The sequence below is a fragment of the Perognathus longimembris genome, chromosome 1 (genome assembly GCF_023159225.1).
Source record: "Perognathus longimembris pacificus isolate PPM17 chromosome 1, ASM2315922v1, whole genome shotgun sequence".
Classification (NCBI taxonomy): Eukaryota; Metazoa; Chordata; class Mammalia; order Rodentia; family Heteromyidae; genus Perognathus; species Perognathus longimembris.
The window spans coordinates 74,898,084-74,919,454 of record NC_063161.1 but is presented as its reverse complement, the minus strand read 5'-3'; the positions used below and the strand labels follow the sequence as shown (position 1 = coordinate 74,919,454).

At 56.4% G+C, this 21,371-nt stretch overlaps 2 protein-coding genes and 1 long non-coding RNA gene across 3 annotated transcripts in view; 2 read left to right on the top strand and 1 right to left on the bottom strand.

Moving 5' to 3' along the window:
• The window catches only part of Caln1 (calneuron 1), a 165,670-nt gene extending 157,702 nt beyond the window's left edge, over positions 1-7,968 (top strand). Inside the window, exon 7 of the transcript XR_007208331.1 lies at positions 7,954-7,968. The gene's annotated coding sequence lies outside the window, so the exon portion shown is untranslated. The remainder of the gene's footprint in view (positions 1-7,953) is intronic.
• Positions 6,120-21,371, bottom strand: part of Galnt17 (polypeptide N-acetylgalactosaminyltransferase 17) — a 160,770-nt gene continuing 145,518 nt past the window's right edge. The window contains exons 8-11 of the mRNA XM_048329343.1: positions 20,944-21,081; positions 18,771-18,866; positions 7,766-7,933; positions 6,120-7,406 (exon numbers count right to left, since the gene is read on the bottom strand). Of these exons, the coding sequence (XP_048185300.1) occupies positions 7,278-7,406; positions 7,766-7,933; positions 18,771-18,866; positions 20,944-21,081 (531 nt within the window). The 3' untranslated portion in view covers positions 6,120-7,277. The remainder of the gene's footprint in view (positions 7,407-7,765; positions 7,934-18,770; positions 18,867-20,943; positions 21,082-21,371) is intronic.
• On the top strand, positions 16,856-18,865 carry LOC125338528. The gene is made up of 3 exons (XR_007208332.1): positions 16,856-17,194; positions 18,664-18,672; positions 18,765-18,865. It is a non-coding gene; the product is annotated as an uncharacterized LOC125338528 (long non-coding RNA).

Genomic DNA, 21,371 nt, shown 5'->3' with positions numbered 1-21,371 from the left:
ACTTGCAGTCTCGAATACACTTAACACTTAGGAAATGGAGCCATGAGAGCAGCAAAGCTAAGAAAGCGCAGAAAAACAGTCCTAACAAATCAGATCAACTGCAAGGGAGGGCTGAAGTGGAACGCCATGGCGACCAGAGGAGAGAGCCAGGAGACACAAGGCACGGGTGTGATGGCATCTGCGCCCACCTGGGCCAAAATAGAAGCAGGGGTAGGGGGTAGGGTCACAGGGAACATGAGAGTTACTCAAGTTCAAGGCTCAGGACTGGCAGGTCCAGTGACCCATTGTCTAAGTCCCAGGCCCTGCCTCTAGGAACTCACCTGCCTCCACCACAAAGACAAAATGGCGCCTGTTAGACCCAGTATCCTTTTTTCATGATCTACAATGAAGCACCAAAAAGCCAGAAGTGGCGCTATGGCTCAAGTGGTGAAAACACCAGCCTTGAGTGAAAAAGCGCAGGGCCTATGCCCAAGCCCTGAGTTTAAGTCTCAGGACTGGCACACATATATGCAGGCAAGTGTGCATGCACACACACACATGTGTACACACAGGCATGCACAGCAAGACAATGATGTCCCCATTGCCACCCCTGTGGGCTGAGGGCCTCAATCCCTCTCCCCTGATTACCCTGTGTACCCAGTGCTCACCTGTGCACCTGCTTTATTACCCAGGGCCACCGCTTCCTCTCACATCTGGAACTTTCCAGGCTCAGCACTGGCCTCCATGCCTGGAGTCCAATAGCACTGGCCTCCCTGGCCCGGCTTCCACCAGGCACCCCCTGCTTGTTCTGTGCTGCCCGGATGAAGAGGACCCTACCGTGGCCTGGGAGGGAAAGGGCGGTGCTCTCTCTGTCCGATGCCCAGCACCATGGCAGGCCTCGAGCCACGGTGCGCAGGACGAGTGGGCCGCTGAACCCCACCCCACATCTCCACAAGGGCCCAGCTGGTGCACAGGGCTGGTTTGGCATGGCTGCGTGCGGGCACGGGCATGATGGGGCTCCCACTCCCTGCTCCCCCCACTACCGTCCTGCCACCCGGCCACATTGCTTTCCCCAACCGGAGAGCCAGGGTCCTCAAATTAGGACTTTGCTGGTGGTCGGCAAAGAAGGCCTGCCCTGCCCGGTGCCCGCCCTGCCTGGTGCCCATCCTGCCTGCGTTCGTCCTGCCCGGTGCTTGTCCTGTCTGGTGCCCACCAGGCCTCCACCCTGCTGAGTGCTTGCCCTGCCGGGTGCCTGCCCCACCCGATGCCCATTCAGCATGAGCGAATGCTCATCTGCCCACTGTATGTCTGCCCACTCTGTGCCTCATCCTCCCACAACCCCCTGGGTGACCGAGTAGACCAGCAGAGATGGCGAGAAGTGCTCAGACCCTGGCTCCGTAGCGGATGCCCGTAGTTCCAGCACGGGGAGGTTATGAGTTTCAGGCCTACCCTGGAGATGTTCAGCGGACCCTGACTCAGTGCTGGGGCACAGAGTGGAGGGTGCCTGCCTGGCATGCAAGCGTCCAGGTGTGGAAGGAGGCAGCAGGTGCTCTGACCCCGCTGGGCGGCCCCCACAGGGCTGAGCGCAGGCAGCTCAGGCAGTGCCGGCTCTTTCTGGAGGCTTCCGCTGTAGCCACAGTGCAAGTGCGCCCCCTGGTGGCGACATGGCAGCCACACACGCCCAGCGCCGCGGGGGTGAAAGACCATGCTTGTCCTGTGCTGTCCTACCTGGTGGACCTGTCCTCCCCTGAGTGTCCCGTCCTCCCCCGAGTTTCCCATTCTCCCTGATTGTCCTGCCCTCCCCTGACTGTCCCATCTTCCCCTGACTGTCCCATCCTCCCCTGACTGTCCCATCTCCTCTGGCTGTCCGACCCCTCCAGCTGTCCCCGCCTGCATGGGTCCTGCCCACTTGGCCGATCTCCTGGGTCCTGACACTTGCTCTTTCCTGAACTAGGTGTTGCTGGTGTGTGTGTGCCTGGATGGCTGGTGGCTCTTGGGTGGGCAGTTCACCCAATGTTCCCCTGCAGAAGGCTGTGCAGTCTGGGGGACCTCATGTGCCACAGGTACCTCGAGAGCTCTGCTCAAGAAAACCCCCATGCCAAAAGCAATTCTGCACCAGTTCTGGATTTCAGGTCCTGGCTGCCTGTGGGGTGTGGGCCCAGCCTGGCCATCTGATGGGCAGAGGTAGCCAGCACTGGGCAAACCTGACGCAGACAGCACTGCTTTTTGTAAAGACAAGTCTCCCAGGCCCCTGTGGCTTATGCCTGTCACCCTAGCTACTCAGGAGGCTGAGCTCTGAGGATCATGGTTTGAAGCCAGCTGGGGCAAGAAAGTCTCAGTGAGACTCCCAGTTAACCAACGGAACACTGGAAACAGTTGTGGCTCAAAGTGGTAGAGCGCAAACCTTGAGCAGAAGAGCTCAGGGACAGCACCCAGGCCCTGAGTTCAAGCCCAGACCAACACACATAACAAATGTCTCACTTGTAGCCCCAGGTCAAAAGCCTGCCTCCTTTCCCTCCCAGCTTCCCCCTCCCGCCTCTCTGCTCCATCATCCATACTCCCCACAGCTCCATGGCCGTGCTGGGGAGGGAACCAGAGCCTCGTGTGCATGCGCATGTGTGCAGCGCAGCCGTTCCACCATGTGAATCGCACACCTCCAGCCCCAGGACCTCCTGGCTGTGACTCCCTGCCCCGCACTGCTGGACCATCCATCCAGTCAGATGGAGTCCTGCAAACTTCTTTTTGCCTATGTTGGTTTCATATAGCGACTCCTTAATCTCTGTCTCCCAAGTCGCTGGGATTACAGGCAGGCACCACCACAAATGGTCTCTCCAAAGATTGATAACCACCTGTATCACAGACTGCTTGGGGCCCCAGGTATAGAACTCTGGGTGTCTGTGACCCAAGTATCCCAAAGGCCATCATAACATTTGAACTCTTCCAGTTTGCAATGATAGGAGGGACCCTTACCTACTTTAACTTCTTCTCCTCCTCCTCCTCCTCTATCTTTTCCTTCTCCTCCTTTTTTTTCCAGTCCTGGGGCTTGAACTCAGGGCCTGAGCACTGTCCCTGGCTTCTTTTTGCTCAAGGTTAGCACTCTACCACTTGAGCCACAGCGCCATTTCTGGCTTTTTCTATGTATGTGGTGCTGAGGATTTGAACCCAGGGCTTTATGTATACTAGGCAAGCACTCTACCATATTCCCAGCCCCTTGCTTACTTTAAAGCACCAAACATCATAAATGTCATATGTTTTAGTAACTTCATAGAGTTGCTATCTACTATGTATAAAGTATATTTTATGCAAGGTAAAAGATACACACTTAAACATTTCCAAAATGCATAAAATGTGTATTTTGCATACTTATGACATGCATTTCTAAGGTAGATGAAATGTACTTTATAGACTTAGTTGATGCATCAGGATTTTATGTTCTTCTTTAGGTTTTCTCCTGTTCTTCCGAGGAGCATGTGGGGCCAGCAGAGGGAGCCCTAGCTCTGTTCAAATGTCAGGACAAGTGGCCACTCCCACCCTGGCCCCTCCTGGCCCTCAGCCCTGTGCTACTGGGCCCCTAGGCCCTCTCCTCCTGGCCCTCTGGCTCCCCAGGGGGGCCCTGGAGGGGCATCCAGAGCACTGCTAGAGCCTGTGCCCTGTGGGTCCTTGGCACCCACACCAGGCCCAGCTCAGGCAGGAGGGTGCCCAGGTATGGAAGGGCTGGATAGGGGCCTGTGCATATCCTGGGCCCTGGCGCCCACCTGGCCAGGCAGTGCCCCCAGGAACACCCGGCCCCTGTGGCCAGGTTCCCCAGCTATCCTTGCCTTCCCTCTGTCTCTTCTTGCTTTTCGCTTTCTCAGGGCCTCCCACTTGTTGGCTGGCAAGGTACTGCTGAGCCACACCTGCAGCCCTGCTTTTTGCTGCTTTATTTTAGGATAGGGTTCCTCCCATACACACACCTGGCCAGGCGCCTTAGCAGGGGTCCTCCCGGCTTCAGTTTCCCCTGCTACTGGGCTCTGCCGTGTCTGGCCTCCCTCCATGGAGGTGGAGTCTCGCAGGCTCGCCCCATGAGCCTCTGAATCCTAGCCTCCACAGTACATTGAAGGTAGTGCCTTATCCAGGGCAGGGGGAGGGGTTCCCAAGGCAGGGACAAGGCAGGGAGACAAGAGGAAGGGTGGAGGTGACCCCTCCCCATCCACACCGGTCTCCATCCACGCTGGTGGGGACTCCCACGCAGCCCACTGTCCACGCCCTGCCACGAGGATGCCGGGAGATGTCTCAGCTGCCCTGTTGCCACCCTCAGGCCCTCCAGCCATGGAGATGGGGCTGGCAGTCAGCTGTCTCTCCCCATGGGACTCCTCCCCCACCCCCACCCGTGGGCTCTTCTACAATGACCCTGAGCGGGGCTGCGAGGCTTTCCATACCACACACACCCATGGGTCTGCAAGGAGGGCCTGGGGCTCTGCACTTCGGTGACACTGGCTGCACCCACATTGGTCATTGTTGTCCAGCATGCAGCTCTTCTCACACTCTCCATGCTGCCGTCACCCACGGGAACCACTGCGAAAGGGCTGGGTCCCCTCCCCCGGGGAAGTAGTAACATCACATACAGAAAATTCCCCTGAACATTTACAATGTCTCTTCATGGAGAAACTTGACAACTTACATGTGTGCTGGTCAGCCTCCATTCCTGTAACGAAGTACCCAAGCCAAGGAGCTAAAAAGAGGGAGGGTTTGTTCAGGGCCCTGTGGCAGCCCACGAGTGGTTGGTTCTGTGGCATTGGGCCAGGGTGAGGCTGCATGCTGTGGCTGATCACTGCGCCACGAAAGAGGAGGGGCCAGAGTCCCAGCATGCCTGCTAGGCGGGGCCTCGCTAGCCACGCCCCTGATGGTCCCACAGCCACCAGCAGTGTCCCGCTGTAGCCCACGGGGCCCCGACATGGAAGCAGGAAGCTCAGGAGCTTCTCCTCTGACCCACATGTTCTCAAAATGATTAGATAGTAAAGAATGCCTTCCCACCCCCCACCCACCCTAATGGGTCCATTTTATTTTCTGCTTTGTAAAACCAGAAAAAAAAAAAAAAAAAAAGCATGCACTGTTAAGTGGGTGTGGTGTGCTGGGAGCCTGGCCACATCTCCCGGTTGTCAGAAATATTCGTGGACCTCGCTGTCCCCATCGTGATCTGCACAGGCCCCGGCGATGTCTGCCTGTCATGTGCCCCGCTCCCCATCAGATGCCCCCACTCCTCATCAGATGCCCCCGTTCCTCATCAGATGCCCTCATCACATGACCCTATTCTTTATCAGATGACCCCACTCCCCATCAGATGACCCCTCCACATCAGATGCCTCCGTGCCTCAGGTTGCAGAGCTGTGCCACCCTAAGCCATGTGCCAGCACACAGTGGACACGCAATTACATGTGGAATGAATGAGTGAAGGAATGCAAAGTAAACCTTCCCACACCCTTGGGCTACAGAGTGGGGTGGTCCAGGGGAGGCAGGCAGCCTCATCCTGCTGACCTGGAGTTTTTGTCCTCTGGTCACCAGAAAAAATGGAGCCATGCAGGCTGGAAAACGGCTTCTCGCTTAACAGGAGGCTTGTCCAGGCTGCTCCCACTCAACAAAGCAAAGGGAAGATGGAAAAATGGTGTGTGTGGGGGGGGGGCGGAGACAGCACAGAGGGGCTCAATCCATTCCTTTTTGCTTCCAGGGCCTCAGTCTCCCCCCCAACCCCACCATCTTGGGGGGAAAGGATGCTGGGGAGATGCTGACCCCCACCTCCAGCAATGTGATGACTACAGCCTGCACAGCCCCAGGAATGAGAGCCGGGGTGGGGGTAGGAGCCCGAGGCCTGATTCCTGCCGGGCCCCTACTGAGGAAGCCTCCACCGCTCAGTTCCTGAAGCCTTGCGGCCATACCGCCTGGAAACGGCAGGCATGTGGCACTCTGCGGTGATTTCTGTCCCACCAGCCTCCAGCACCATCCAAGCCTTTCGAATCTGGACCAACTAGGAAGCTGGGGCTGCTGCTGGGGCCCAGCTCCACCCAGCAGCTCTGGACTCAGGGCTCTGCTTCAGACCAACGGCCATGGCAGGAGCTCCCCTGCCCAGCCTAGGCTGAGGGTGGAGAAGAGAATGAGGCCGGCTGGGAAGTGCTAACATATTTATTTCAAGATGGGGGATGGGGCAATGGGGCCATCACCAGGAGAATGCCAAGTGAGACCCTGGCCCCACACCCAGGGCAGATGACTATGGGGTTTGGTCCTGGACAGGGGGTGGCCAGGGATTGCAGTGGGGACAGACTGGCAGAGGTGGGGCCGCCCCAGGCAAGGCCATGGCTGGTGACGGGAGCCTGCCCCATCCAGGTGAGCAAAGCAGCAAACCCCAGGTCACAGAGCTGCGATGCTCTGCCACACGCACACACGCGCACGCACACATGCACACACTCACACACGCCCTCTCCCATGCATGCACACACGCTCATATATTAAACTCTGATTTACAGGTGCACCCTAGCCAGAGGGTAATTGGAAAGAAACGAGGCGATTATTCTGCAGAGAGGAGATGACAGCCCGGCTGCCCACTGCGGCCGGCAGAGCTGGGCAAGGCCAGCACAACACACAGCCTCCTTGAGGTCCTGGGTCATCACTGGCTGCTCTTTAGCTCCACGTTCTCCTCGGAGGCACCATGAGGCAGGTGGCCGGCAGAGCAGGCTGCACTCACGGCAGCGCTCAGCTTGCTTCTGGCTCCCTCGGGCCACATGGAGGAGCCTGGTGCCCCGGGGAGCAATGGCGTCGCCCCTTACAGTCCCCTCTGGGAACCCTGGTGAGCCCTGGGCCTCCTTGGGCTGTGGAGCATGAACACGCAGGAGCCAGCTCAGAGGAACAGAGTGGGGGGACTTGCTCCTCTTCTGAAGAGGGTGATGGAACACCCCCCCCCACACACACACCCCATTTCTCTGAGGGCCAGGGTGAGGTTTGGAAGCTGTGGCTGCGGCAGGCAATGAGGAAGGTGGCCTTGTCCGGCCCAGACCCTGGCATTAGGGCGAGGATGACACGGTGATGAGGTGGACAGTGGCTCCTCCCCCAGGTCTGGAGCTGTGGGGGACAGAGCTCTGGGGGTCCCCAAGAAGGGGTAGGGGTGCTTTCCAAGGCTCACAGGCCTCAGGGAGGCTGGGAGATCCAGGGGGCTTCCAGTCTTCAGCTGGGGTCCCTGTGCCACCCCTGGGCCTGGCTCCCATGGTGCCCACGCTCCTGTGGTCGCCACTGCGTCCTGAGGTGGGCTCGCTAGACCCAGCCCTTCCGGGCTACTTGATGTAATTCTTAATCGTCCACCGCTGTCCCGTACAGGGCCGCAGGATGAGGTCCAGGCCAGCCAGGCCCCGGTTCTCCACCTCCAGGCAGCGTCCCGTGCCTTTGTTCATGATGGCTCCGTTCTGGAAGAAAGGGGCCAGAGAAAGACAGACAGATGGAAAGAAGGGAGAAGCCTTAACTGCCCTGGTGCTGGTCCTCGGCCTCTGAGAGAGAGAGAGAGAGAGAGAGAGAGAGAATCCCGCCCCCCCCCCACGCAGTGCCTGGGCTGTGCAAAGAATCATGGGAGTCTTCTGGGGAGACTAAGTCAGAGAACCAACAAACTGGTTGAGCCAGGGGAAAGCAAGGGTGGGGTGCAGTCAGGGTGAAGAACTTCCCAGGGGAGTCGAGATCCATCCCCCAATTCTTCCCATGCCCTTGGCTCCACCCTGTGCCCCCCTCCTGTCACACCCCCTTTTCCCCCACTCTGCCCCGTGCCACCCACCTGGATGAAGGTCCAGCGCTTGTGCAGGCTGCTCTTGACCTTGTCACAATCCAGGAGCTGGGGCAGCCGGCTCTTGGTGCTGTCTACCAGGCAGCGGGTGTCGGGCAGGAGCGTGGTGGTTCCCAGGGCGCCCAGGTGCAGGAGGCCCTCCTTGGTGTAGCGGGCGAGCTGCAGAGAGCAGGGGACAGGTGTGTGTGTGTGTGGGGGGCATTTGCTCAACACACAGAGATGGTCTAAAGGACCCCAAGCTTGCAGAGCCTGACTCGCCCCCCCCCCATCCCTGGCCCCTGCCACCCCAGCCCTGGCCAGCCCCTCCCAGACCTCCCCCTTAGCCCCAACCCCTTTCTGAGCGTTTTGAGCACATCTCAGACTCCAGTCTCCTGTTCAGCCTCTTGGGAGAACAGGAGCTGGCAAAACAAACAAACAAACAAAAAAACCCAGCACCTGACTTGAAGGCTCACACTTATAATCCCAGCTACTTGAGAAGGCTGAGATCTGAAGATCTCAAGACACCAACACAGATTAACCCACAAAATGCTGAACTGGAGGCATGGCTCAAGTGGCAGAGCACCAGACATGAGCATGCAAGCCAAGTGAGAGTCCTTGAGTTCACACCACACACACACACACACACACACACACACACACACACACACACACACACACACACAGCAAAAACAAAACCCAGTACATTTAAATAAGTTATCCAAATTTTGACAGGTTGTCGGGCCAGGGCGAGAGCCCTCTCAAAGTAAAGCTGGAGGGAGCAACAGCGACTCCCCTGCTTCCTAAATGGGGGTTCTGAATATGTGTGTGCATCCACTGTCTCTGGGGGGGGGGGCTGGCCATCATCACACTCAGCTGGTGTTCAGAGCCACGTGGAAGGCGCATCTAACACATTCTAAACATTACTTGGGGAATAAGTAATGCAATTTCCACAACCACCCTGCAAGATTATTCTCACCATCCCTAGTTTACAGGAAGCAGGCACACACGCATCAGGCTGCCTGGTCCTGAGTCCCGGGATCCTAGCAGCAGGAGAGCCGCCCCCACCCCCAGACCCCCAGAGATCTGGGCCCTGTGGCTGGGGGGGGCGCACTGGGAAGGCGGCTCCACATGGGATTCGAGGGGCTCCTCTCTGGCTGGAATAGGGCCCTGGGCTCCAGTCTATGGGGGATGCCAGCCCACTCCCCTTCCACATGGAACAGGACCTTCTTATGTGTTCTTGAGAGACACCATCATCAAGTTAGCTCCAAAGCAGTGTCAGAGGTGAAAGGAGAAGCAAGCCAGAGGCCTGCCCTCCCCACCTGGACAGACATTAAGTTCACCAAATGCCGAATGGTGAGCAGCAGCGAGCCACCTTTGCATTCCAGGCGCCCCTGCTCACTGAAGTGTTGACTCCGTCCATTCTCTCTCAGGCAGGGGGAGGCCCTGGGAACCTCTGTTGGGCTCACTCTACTTCCCCTTCGCTTAGGGGGGGGGAAGGGGCTTGTCCACCCCTTCCTGTGTGGTCCTTTATCGCTCTCACATGGGAGCGATGGCCACAGGTAGCCCTCAGTAGCATGTGGTCGCAGGGTGCCCCAAACCCGCCAAGGAAGACACGGATGCGTGGGTCCCTGGAGACCGCCTCTAGGACGTCTGATTTATTCAAACAAGGCGCCAAGAGATATACCCCAAAGGCAGGCACAGGAGAGGGGCCCCTGATTGGCCCCAAGGGCTGTCCATCAAGTGATGTCAGGGGACTTCCCTTGTGGGCGGAAGCCCAGCCCCCCAAGGATTGGGTTTCTGGGGTCCCGGCCATCAGACACGTGCTCACCCCTGGAGGTGGGGGCTTCTCTTCCTGTGGAAGGCGGAAGAAGAGGGGACGGGCCAAAGCCAGCTGTGGCCTCTTAAAGGCACAGCTGTCCCCAACAAACCTCGGTTCAGCCCCTTTGCTGGGAGGCAGAGGCCTCGGCCACCCCTCTGTTGGCTGTTAGGGGATGGAAGCCAGGGGGCCGCGCCTGCCCAGCTGCCAGTGGGCACCGCCTGCCCAGCTGCCAGTTGGCAAGGTGTGTACACCCCTGTGGCATTTCCTCCTGTCTGGGTGCAGGCACTGTTGGTCTGGACTCCTACGGCGGAGCCAGGACAGAGCTGCGGTGAGAAGTGTTCCGCCATGTGACAGGAGGGTAGCCGGCAACCCGGGTCCACACAGAGGCTCCTGTCTGCCAGCTGACCCAGGCGGCTCCCTGCTTGGAGACCACCTTGCACATGTAATAAGCATTATGTATATTTGGGAGTTTCTGTTCTGACCCACTCCCAGGTGCTCACACAGCACCCTAATCAGATTCACCCCTTCCGCTGCCCTCTCTCCTACGCCATGCTACTTAGCCTTCTAGGATGTTCCAAGGCCTGCCTGTAATTTCCACTCTTCCACAGCGTCTATTCTAGCCCTTTGGGCCCCGAGTCATCTCCGCCAAGCCTGTGGGTTCCCGATGCCCTAGTCCCTTCTCTTGGCACAGCAGTTCTGTGCTTTTGTCCCGGCTGCTTTGTTATCCACATACTGGGGGACATGGGGATGGGGGCTCCACTGTCTGGCCGTGTGAGCCACGCCGTTGTCCACGCACCATGTGTGCCATGTGAATGCACATCTACAGCCGTGCTGTGTGGAAGCCCGGGGTCTCATGGTGGCACCCTCCGCATGCCTGGTGTTAGGGAGCTCTGGTGTTGGCTAGGGCATGGTAGCCCTGATTCGGATTTCTCCAGTGGCTAATGGGGAGCATGTAGGGTTGGGGTGGGGCTTAGGGTTCAGGGTTAGGAGTTAGTGGCAGGGGTTAGGGTCAAGTCAGTTTCCTAGCGGTCATTTTACACCTTCTTTGGGAAAATTTCTATCTGGAACATTTCCAATTTTTTTTTTTTTTTTTTTTTTGGCCAGTCCTGGGCCTTGGACTCAGGGCCTGAGCACTGTCCCTGGCTTCTTCCCGCTCAAGGCTAGCACTCTGCCACTTGAGCCACAGCGCCACTTCTGGCCGTTTTCTGTATATGTGGTGCTGGGGAATCGAACCTAGGGCCTCGTGTATCCGAGGCAGGCACTCTTGCCACTAAGCTATATCCCCAGCCGAACATTTCCAATTTTAAAAAACAGGTTACCTTTCTATTTTTATGTTGTGAGGATTATCTGTATATTCTGGATGCAATAACTTTTTTAAAAAATCAGATTTGCAAATATTTTCTTCTATGGTGTGTTTTTTTTTTTTTTAACTTTTTCAATAGTGTCCTTTGAAGAAAGGTTTCAATAGTGACCAAATCCGATTTATCTATTTTCTCCTCTAGCTGCTTGTACTTTCGATGTTGTTTGGGGAGCCATTGCCAAATCCAAGGCCACACAGACTTCCTTCCCTCTCCTTACGTGTTCTAGGGTTCTGGTCACTGCATGCCCGGCTCCTGTTTAGGTTCTTGATCCATGCGGAGTTCTCCACAGGGCGAAGAGATGGTGCAGGTCCCTCCTTGTTCACAAGTGTGTGGCAGTGCCTGGGCCACCTGTCAGAATATTCTCGATTCAAGTTCCCTGTCCCCTTGTCAAGGTCAACCAGAGGGCCATGTGAGGGGTGCTTCTGGCTGTGTGACCCCACAGATCCTGCGTTCCTGCCAGGGCTGCGCTGACTCTATTCTCAACCACAGCTTTGTGGGCAGGGTTGAGCGTCCCCGCTCCATTCCTCTTCCTTAGCGTTGGCTACAGTAGTGCTCCTGGGCCTTCCCGGCGGGCAGTCTTAGGGCCAGCTGTCCTGCAGCTGCAGAGGCCACGCAGGGAGGGAGCTTCAGTGGGTGCTGTGCCGGGTCTGTGGGTCAGTCTCCCCAGTGCCCTGACTCAGCTCACCTCTCCACTCCTTCTCGATCTGGGCATTTATTTCTGACAACAGTGCCCTGTGGCTGTCTGTTTAGCCTCCCCAGTACCACCATGGATGGATCTATCTGGGATCTGTGACCTAAGCACCTCCAGGCCCATCTTTATTCTTCTTGCGCCTTTATTCTGTCACATGCGCCCCTCCTGGCTCTGCCAGCAGCACAAGATCTTCCTCCATGGCCTCCTGCCCCGTGTTGTGGGCCCACACCGCCCACAAAGAACCTTGCTTCCCATCTGGCTGAGAAGTCTTCTCCCCAAGTCCATCTTTCTCCCCCCGTCCTCAGTTCCTCCAGGCTCTGACTCCCTCTTGGCCCTGCTGGTACTGGGATTTGAAGCCTCACATCTGCCAGGCAGGCACTCTACCACCCGAGCCATGCCTCTTGTGTCTTTGTCATCTTTAGAACAGGGCCCCAAATTAGCGCCTGGACTCCAATCCTCCTACACACGCTTCTCATGTAGCTGGGATGGCAGGCACACACCACCATACTCAGCTTTTCATTGGTGAAGATGGGCTCCTGGCTGGCCGTGAACCATGGCTGCGTACATTTCCACTTCCCAAGTGGCTGGGACGACAGGTGTGAGCCATGGAACTCGGCTCTCATTTTTAAAGCAGCCACAAATATAAGCAACTCTTGAGAAAAATCTCAGGCCACAGACATGGCCAGTCCTAGTCCATTTCCCGGATTTCCCTGACACGTTGATGCACTATGCAATCTGTTCCTCCATCACTCTACCTTCTTCTACAGGTCAGCGCAGCCCAGAGACATCCCATCTCCCGAGCCCGGCTCCGGCTGACTTGTTTCGACACTAGATGGCGCTCGATGCAGCCGCATGGGATGGAGGAGCTGTGCAGGCGGCGGGTCAAGGCCAGGGTTAAGTGCAGGCCAGGGCGGCCCCCTTACCACCACCACCACCATCCGCCCCCCCCCCCCCGCCCCCCGCTCTGCTGTTCACACTTGGGCTTTGCTGGACATTTCATATAGGTATGGCTCGTCCTGTATAAACCTCCTTTGATCAAGAGAACACTTCAGACTTCATGTGGAAAGGTCTTGGGGAACAGAGACCCAGAAATCACCAGCAGCACCCCAGTTTTCCTGGAGTTGGAAAGCTCTGCCTGCCTTCCTGCCTCTTTCTCTCGGTTGGTTCTGAGGCTTAAACTCAGGGCCTCACCCTTGGCAGATGCTTGGCCATGCAAGCCAGGCCCGGGGCCCCTTTGCTTATATTTCAGATAGTATATTGCGCTTGTGCTCTGGGTTAAACATGGACCATGATGCTCCCACCTCCACCTGCCTTGTAGCTGGGATTACAGGGGTGATCTGCCATGCCCACTACTGGCTTGCTGGCTCAAGGTTTCTCAGAAACATCCAGAGGTTCGATCTGGATGGCGGAGGGCGCCCTCTCCCTCCCCCCCCTCCCCCCCGCTCCCGCCGCCCCACTCTATCCTCAGATCACTCGTGGCTCCTGCCTAGATGTCTCTCAACTTAGACAACCATACAGTGGTGTCTTTGTGCAGGTTTTTTGGCTGCTGTTCTTCAGGCCAGCAGCAGCACAGCCACTCAGCACAAGGAAAGCAAGCCCCAAGAAGCACGTCCTCTAAACACCTTCTTCTTCTGGTTTTGCCCATGAGGCCCAAGGGCGAGACAAACACAGCTGCCTACAACCCTGATGCACTCGGGGAAAACCCTCGGCATCCCAAGAACAATCTATCCTCATTTAGGGGAGAAAGGAATTTCCTACTGGAGTGGATCGGAGACACACAGAACTATTAGCCCAAATCTAACAGCCTGGAGGGAAATCAGAACTGTGCAGGCAAGAGCCTATCAACAAACGCCAGAACCCATAACTGTAGAATGACAGTGTGCGAGGCTCCCCACGGAGCTTGGTGCAGCCTGCACATCTCCTGGCCAGGGACAGTGGTCCTCCTGTTTACTGCCCGGGTGATGCCCCGGACAATGGCTGCATAGATCCCATGCACGTGCGTGTGTTCCCATCAGCAACTCCCTTCTGTCCTGAGCATGGAGCGGGCTGGCCCACCAGTGGTTGGGGGGGGCACCCTCAATGCTGGTCTGAGGGAGGAGGCAGCCCAGCAGTGGAGGGGTGAGGATAGGGGTCAGGTGCCTGTGTGTGGATGGGAGGTGAGCATGGAGAGTGGGTGTGCTTCCCCCACACCCCCCGGCCCCCAGCATTCCACCAGATGTGAACCTTACTAGACCTCCACAAGCAGATGGAGCAATGCACCCGGCTAGTGTAGTGGCTCACACTGGTCAGCCCAGCTACTTGGAAGGCAAGAGGACCGCTGTTCCCCAAGGCCGGGCAGGACAAAGGTGTGTGGCACGATCTGAAAATAACCCCAGCAAAAGGACTGGATGTGTGACTCAAGTGGCAGAGGACCTGCCCCACAAACCTGAGTTCAAGCCCTAGTAGAACTGGTGTGTGTGTGTGTGTGTGTGTGTGTGTGTGTGTGTGTGTGTGTGCACTAGAAAGAATCAGCTTTGACTTTTCGACTTATTTGCCCACTAAACCATGTAGCCAGCGTGGACCCCAATTGTCCGAGCTCCTCTCCCAGGCTTGCTGTGAGCAGAGCCAGCCCCAATTCCTTTCTGCACGGGGAATTGACCAAACCTCTCAGGAGGTACAAGGATGTAAGTCTCTCCCAGAGGACAATTTGTGTTGGTGATAGATCATCCTGGCTCTGGCAGGGAGGTGTGTGCCTCACAACGAGAGCACTGAGGAATGCATGCATCATTTCCCATGTGGGGACCCCAAGGGCCAGGTGTGACCAGAGGAAAGCAGGGCTCCAGGAAGTTACACTCAGACACCAGGGAAAGAGGTGGGCACCGGGAGCCCCGTGGGCAGTGGAGAACCTCCCACGCCAGAGGCGGGCGGGAGGGAGCAGGTCACACAGTCAGAAATGGTTGGGATATTTTGAGAGAAGATGCGTCAGAGAAACAGCAAGGAAAGAAAGCGCTTAACATCCCACTACCTGCACAGAGGCAGAAGAACGCAGAGCTTCGCAGGAATTCAGGGCAAAACTTGGCAAGGAAACAGGAATGGGGGAGGGGGAGGCGGGTCCACAGCCCCCCATGGGATCTGTCCAGGGAGCCTGCCATTCCCAACACCCCCCCCCCCGCCCCTCTGGATGTCTCTTGCCTCAGGGGAGCATGTGGAGGTTTTCTCACTAGGTCACACTCAGATCCCTGACCCAAGGCCTGAAGTCTCAATGTATCCCAGGAGTCTAAGTGTTGAGGTGGGGGGGGAGGGCTGGGCAGGCTCTGTCCCCATTAGGGGTCTCTTCACTGTGCCACTGACTGGCTTCCTGGGCAAAGCCACTTTTCCCTGGGTACTGCACTTTGGTTAACTTCTTCATTTGAGGCTGGTTGGTCTCTACCACTTGAGCCACCTCTACTTCTGGCTCTTTCCTAGTTAATTGGAGGTAAGAATCTCATGGGCTTTTCTGTCCCAGGCTGGCTTTAAACTGTGATCCTCAGATGGTGGCCTCCTGAGCAGCTGGGATGACAGGGGTGAGCAACTAGTGCCTGGCTCGCACCTAGCTTTTCACTGGTTGGGATGGGGCCTTCTTTGTCTTCAACTGTGATCCTCCTGGTCTTCCTCACAGCTGGGGGTCACAGGTGTGTGCCACGGTGTTCAGTGCGAGGCCACACTCTTGTGGTTCTCCTCTCTCCTGTAACCCAGCACACACAGCATGGGAAGCCAGGAGGCTGCAGAACGCCACGCACGTCCGCCTCTGCCTCCTCCGTGCCAGCGGCTCCCACAGCCCCGTCATTCCATCAGGGCCACAATGTCTTATTGGCACAATGCATCATCATGACAAGGTGCTCAGATGACGCATCGCTGGGAAGATGAAGCCATCAGAGAATGAGTCCAACATCAGATTAAATTTAATTATGGGATAAAAAGAATTCTCATCTGTCATCCCAGTGATGGATGAACTGATGAGAGGAATCTCTTGGAAAAAGAGGAGGAGCAGAATAAAACCCAGGGAGAGTCTGGACAGAGGCGAGCGGCCTCTCCCCTGATCCCCAGTTCACTCCTGCAGTGCGTCCTTTGGGAGGCCCTCAGACAGGACCTGATCCCCCCCCCCATCTGCCTCCCTGCTGTGCTTGTCTGCCTCAAGATGGCCATGTGCATGCTGGGTGACGGAAGCCGCCTCACCCAGAGCCAGGACCAGGCAGTTTTGTTAAGGAGGGAGGGAGCCCCAACCAGAGCCCAGCAGAACACAGGGAAGAGCTCTCACTAGAAATCTGGCACTGTGCTGCCCCAACCTCAGCTTCTCATGGACAGCCAGGGGTTGGAGGGTGTATCTGCCTACCAGAGAGAGCAGGCTGAGGCTAAAGACATCACTGAACATGGCCACACTGTCCCTGTCCCAGCACAGCTCAGAGCTGCCCCATCAGGCCGCCTGGTCAGCACCTTGGACAGCAGCCTGGGAGCCTGCAGCCTAGGGGCCTTAAGGATGGATGGACTCTTCTGAGACATCTTGGGCCCTGGGGCAGTGTCCCGGGCCTCTCCTGACCTCTGCCCCTGGGGGGAATGGAAGCCATGGTGAGGAGGGGCTGGGCTGGAGAAGGCTGCAGGAAGGTCTGGCTGGGGAGCTCGTCACTCTCCTGGCTGGCAGGCCTCTCGCAGGGCTGCCCTGTGGCTCTCCAGCGGGACTGCCTGGGCCTGTAGTACTCTCATTCCATTGGGTCCAAACTGACAGCAAGAAGTGCTGCTGTGTCCTGGCAGAGTGTGTGTGTGTGTGTGTGTGTGTGTGTGTGTGTGTGTGTGTGTGTGTGTGTGTGTTGGTATTAGGACTTAAGCTCAGGGCCTGGCCATTGTCCCTGAGCTTCTTTTTTTTTTTTTTTTTTGCCAGTCCTGGGCCTTGGACTCAGGGCCTGAGCACTGTCGCTGGCTTCTTCCTGCTCAAGGCTAGCACTCTGCCACTTGAGCCACAGCGCCGCTTCTGGCCGTTTTCTGTATATGTGGTGCTGGGGAATCGAACCTAGGGCCTCGTGTATCCGAGGCAGGCACTCTTGCCACTAGGCTATATCCCCAGCCCCCCTGAGCTTCTTTTGCTCAAGGATGGTGCTCTATCACTTGAGTCACAGCTCCACTTCTGGCTTTTGGGTGGTTAATTGAAAATAAGAGTCTCATGGACTTCCCTGCCTGGGCTGGCTTTGAACCACAATCCTCATAGCCACCAGCACTAGGTGTTTTATCTTTGAGGCTCAAGGAAGAAGGGACTGCTTGTCTAACCCAAGTCAGACAAGTTAGGAGCTTGCTGAAAGGCCCTTACAGCGAGCAGGCTCTGGTTGGAGGATGGCATGTCTATCATGTTGCTAAACACATGCTTCCAGCCAGGGAACCTCCCTCCTCAACGCCTGCTTAGTTGCTCCTTGATAATCAATTACAACAGAGTCCAGTAATTAAGCTAATGATGACAACGACTATGGACTATTGTCTGCTCACAGGAGCTACGATTCAGTCTCTCTCTGCCCATGACGGCAACTCCAAAGCTGTCAGGATGATGCCAGGGCACACGTGTGTGTGTGTGTGTGTGTGTGTGTGTGTGTGTGTGTGTGTGTGTAAGCAAGGCAGAAGTGGGGGGGGCAGAGCACAAGTGGGTGGGAAGCAGGGCTCCTAACTTAGGGGAGGAGAGGTCAGGATAGAAATCAGGTTGTGGAACACAACCAGGGCCCCCCGGGAGGGGCCCTTCCTGTGGGGAGGGGGGGTTTGCCTGATTTGGTGTCATTCCATAATCAACAATGTGGCAGGAACGTTTGGGTGTGGGTGGGACTGGTAAAGATGAATTCTAGTTATTTCCCAATAGGAGGAATTTCCCAGTACGGTGCAGTGATGCCATTCATGTCCAATGCAGGAGGGTATCCCTGGGGCCAGATGGGTCTGAAGGGCTTGGGGGTGGTGGCAGGGGTCCCAAGGGAGACAGACAGACACACACACACACCACACACACACACACACACACACACACACACACACACACACACAGCCCCGGCCCCTTCAGGTTCTGGTGTCTGGCTACAAACTTCTGGAGTAGCTTTAGGCCCAGCAAAAGGCATCTTCTCTCAACTTTGAGCCTTGTGTACTTGCTTGCTCTTTTGTTCGCAGCTGGTACTCTACCACTTGAACCACACAGGGACTCCTGTCCCTGCTGATTAACTGGAGATAGATTCTCTGACCTAACATAGATGTGACTGGCCAGGATTTTTCTGACTTAAAAAAAATTTTTTTTTAACCAGACTTAGTCACCTTAGGGAAGCCTATGAACACACACACACACACACACACACACACACACACACACACACACGGCTGGCTTACATGGAGCAGCTAGGGGGCTCTCATGGGGCTCTGGCTTCTCCTGCTGGCTCATCTATGTGTCCTTTTCAAGCTCCTGCAAACATCAGCCTTGTTCTCTCCTCTTTGTCGTGTAGCAGTGCTGACCACCCAGGTGGGGACAGCCACCCAGGCAGGTGCCAGGGTGGGCATGCCAGCCGCCACCCAAGCTCCCTCTGTGGTGTGGCTATGATGACCACATGCAGAGTATCTTTGCGTGTGTATCTCATCCACTCTGCAGGGCCTTCACATCCTCCCACTGGTGCCAGAGGAACCCAGCAACCTGACACCATTGCTTACACTCCTCTCCCTAGCTTCTTTGCAGAAACAACCAGATTCCTCCCTCCCTCTTTGGGCAGCACCAAGGAGTGAATTTGGGGTTAGGGCCTGGTGCTTGCTAGGCAGGCCCTAAACCACAAATCCACACCCAGCCCTTTCTGTCTACTGTTGGTTTGTTTTTTTCTCTGATAAGGTCTCCTTCTTTTGCCTGGGCTGGCCTTGAACCTTCATCCTCCAGACTCTCTCTCTCTCTCTCTCTCTCTCTCTCTCTCTCTCTCTCTCTCTCTCTCTCTCTCTCTCTCTCTCTCTCTCGGCTGGGATGGCAGGCATGAACCACTGTGCCAGGGCCCTACTGTCTTCAGACCACAGGCCAGGGAACAAGGAGCAGAGAGTGAGGGTTTGGCAATTCCCAGAAGACCCACATGATCCCAAGGAGGGCCGCAATACCCCCCACCCCCCACCCCCTTCCCCATGCGAGGCAAGCCCTACCTGTGGCCCCCATCCGTGGCATGGGTACAGTATGGCCGTGTGGTTCTCCAAGGGGCCCTGGTCCAGGCAGACATCTTTTGCCTTGTTGTTTCGCAGCTACGAAGGAGGCCACAGAGTCACTTGTCAAAGCCCATGTACCATGGTCGCCCACCATGGCCAGCCTAGAGCATCACCTGCTCCTTGGCCACCCTCCCACCTCCAACTCTGGAAGCTGTCTTGGCCTGGGGTTACTGAACCACCGTGAACCACAGTGTTCTGCGTTTGTAGGGCCCACAGGATTGTTGAAACTAGCAAGATAGATGTTTATGCTCCAACTAATAACAAAATTACTGAGATGAACTATTTTGCCATCAATTCTTCATCCCTCAAATTCCTGGCTTTTTAAAAACATGTGGCTAGGAATTGCTTTCTATGCTTTTCTTTCCCCCCTGCCCCCCAGTCCTGGGCCTTGGACTCAGGGCCCAAGCACTGTCCCTGGCTTCTTTTTGCTCAAGGCTAGCACTCTGCCACTTGATCCACAGCGCCTCTTAAGGCCGTTTTCTATATATGTGGTGCTAAGGAATGGAACCCAGGGCTTCATGTATATGAGGCAAGCACTTTACCACTAGGCCATATTCCCAGCCCCAGGAATTGCTTTCTAAAAAGCTTGTTTCAAACTCCAGTCTCCCTGGAGGGTGTGGGACCTTTCCCACCACCAGGCCTGGTGGGGATGGAGACAGCACCAATGCTTGCCCCACACCGGGCTCCATCCCTCCCCACGAGGAATGCTGCCTCCCCTCCATGGGGTGACAGAAGTAGCTCATGCTCCCTTATGAAGGAAATTTAAACGTTCCTTGTGATTGAAGCCATTTGTACGTTCCTCTTGTGTCTCACACCCTCCTTGCATTTGGTCTATTTTTCTCTGGGAAATGTTTCATTTTGTTATTTCAATCGATTCTTTAAGAATTGCTGTCTGTTTTCAGAGCCCACTGCACATTAGTAGCTGTTCCGCTCATCCATGAGGGTTTGCAAAGTTGAGTCCCCAGGTGGCTGCATTGTTTCCTGGGCCAGTGCGCGGAGGGGCCGGGGCAGGGGTGAGGTTTGGGCCAGTGCAGGGGCAGGCGTGCTGCCCTGACTGCAGGTCAGCTCTGCCTGGCTCCAGCCTCTCCCTCCTGTCAGGGCCTTTCGAAGCCTTCCCTTCTTCTCCCCTCCCCTCCCTTTGATGGCTGTCTCTGTGGTACGTGGTTCCTTTGTGCTCCCTCCTTTCCCACCCCTCCCCATCCTTCCATTCTCCCCTCCCCTCCTCTTTGCACTAATGTCCCAGTATCTGGAACATACTTGGGTAGAGGCAAAGCTGAAAGCATGGAAATCAATTTGTTTCCCAAAGAGCAAGGCAATCTGCCCCCATGGTTTCAGGAAGGGTCTTCCTTGCCTATCCTGTTTGAAGATTCCTTTATATCTGGATTTACTTTGGTGATGATGATGATGATGATGATGATGATACAACTACGTTTGGTTGTGATGAAGAGAGCAGGGAGGTAGGGCCTGCTGGGAGCAGGGACTGTGGCGAGACCTCACTGGCATGCAGCAAATAGCATGCAACACTACTCCGTTCTGTCCAGGTGCTGGGCTTGGAGCTCTCTGCATTCCCTCTCTCTCCACATGCCCTGCTTCCTGCCCCCACCCCACAGGGTCCCCACGCCAAAATCCACAGGGAGCACAACTACACCCCCAGAAGGTTCCACGGCAAAACCCACAGGGAGCCCACCCATACCCTCAGCCACGACAGCAATGGCACCTGTGACCAGGCTCCCATCTGGGCATTTGTCATGTCTGCTGCCCATCCCTTACCAGCCAGAGGTCCTTGCTCTCAAGAGGAGGGAGGAAAGGGAGGAAGAAGGCAAAGAAAAGAGAGAGAGGTGAAGAAAGAGAGAGAGGAAGGGAGGGATGATCGAAGGAAAGGAAGGGGAAGAAGGGAGGAAGCGAAGGAAAGGAAAGAATGGGCAAAGAGAAGGAAGGCAAGGAGGGAGGGAAGCTGGGATGATAGTGGAAGGAAAGGAAGGAAAGAAGGGAGGGAGGGAAGGAAAGAAGGGAGGAAGAGAAGAGAGGGAGGGAGGGAGGAAGAGAAGGAAGGCAGGCAGGGAGGGAGGGAAGGAGGCAGGCTCCACCCCCTCAGGTGCACTGCCCACATTACCTCCCCATAGGCCACGGTGTTATTGTATCTCCTCATCTCAGGGTAGACGTGGTCCAGGTACCACTGGAAATTCTTACACTTCAAGCTTTTCCGCAAGGCTCTTCTCTCAGAGACATCGCCTATGTCGATCCCTGGGTTCTGGATGGAGAGAGGCAAAGGGGCATCGGGATGGCAGGGCTGGCTGAGGGAATGAGGGCCAGGGCCCAGGCAGCCATGGGGCTTGGGGCCCGAGGCTCAGGGGGACTAGGGCACCAGGGCATTGGGGTCTGGGGGTACAGGGGGCCGAGACATGGAGAACCAGGGTGCTGAGGCATGGGGAGCTGGGGGCATGGGTGGGCAAGGACACAGAGGGTGTCCCAGTCCTGTTGTCTGCCTACAGGACCCCCGCGAGTCACCCACATTCCCAGCCGTCTCCCACACTCCTTGGC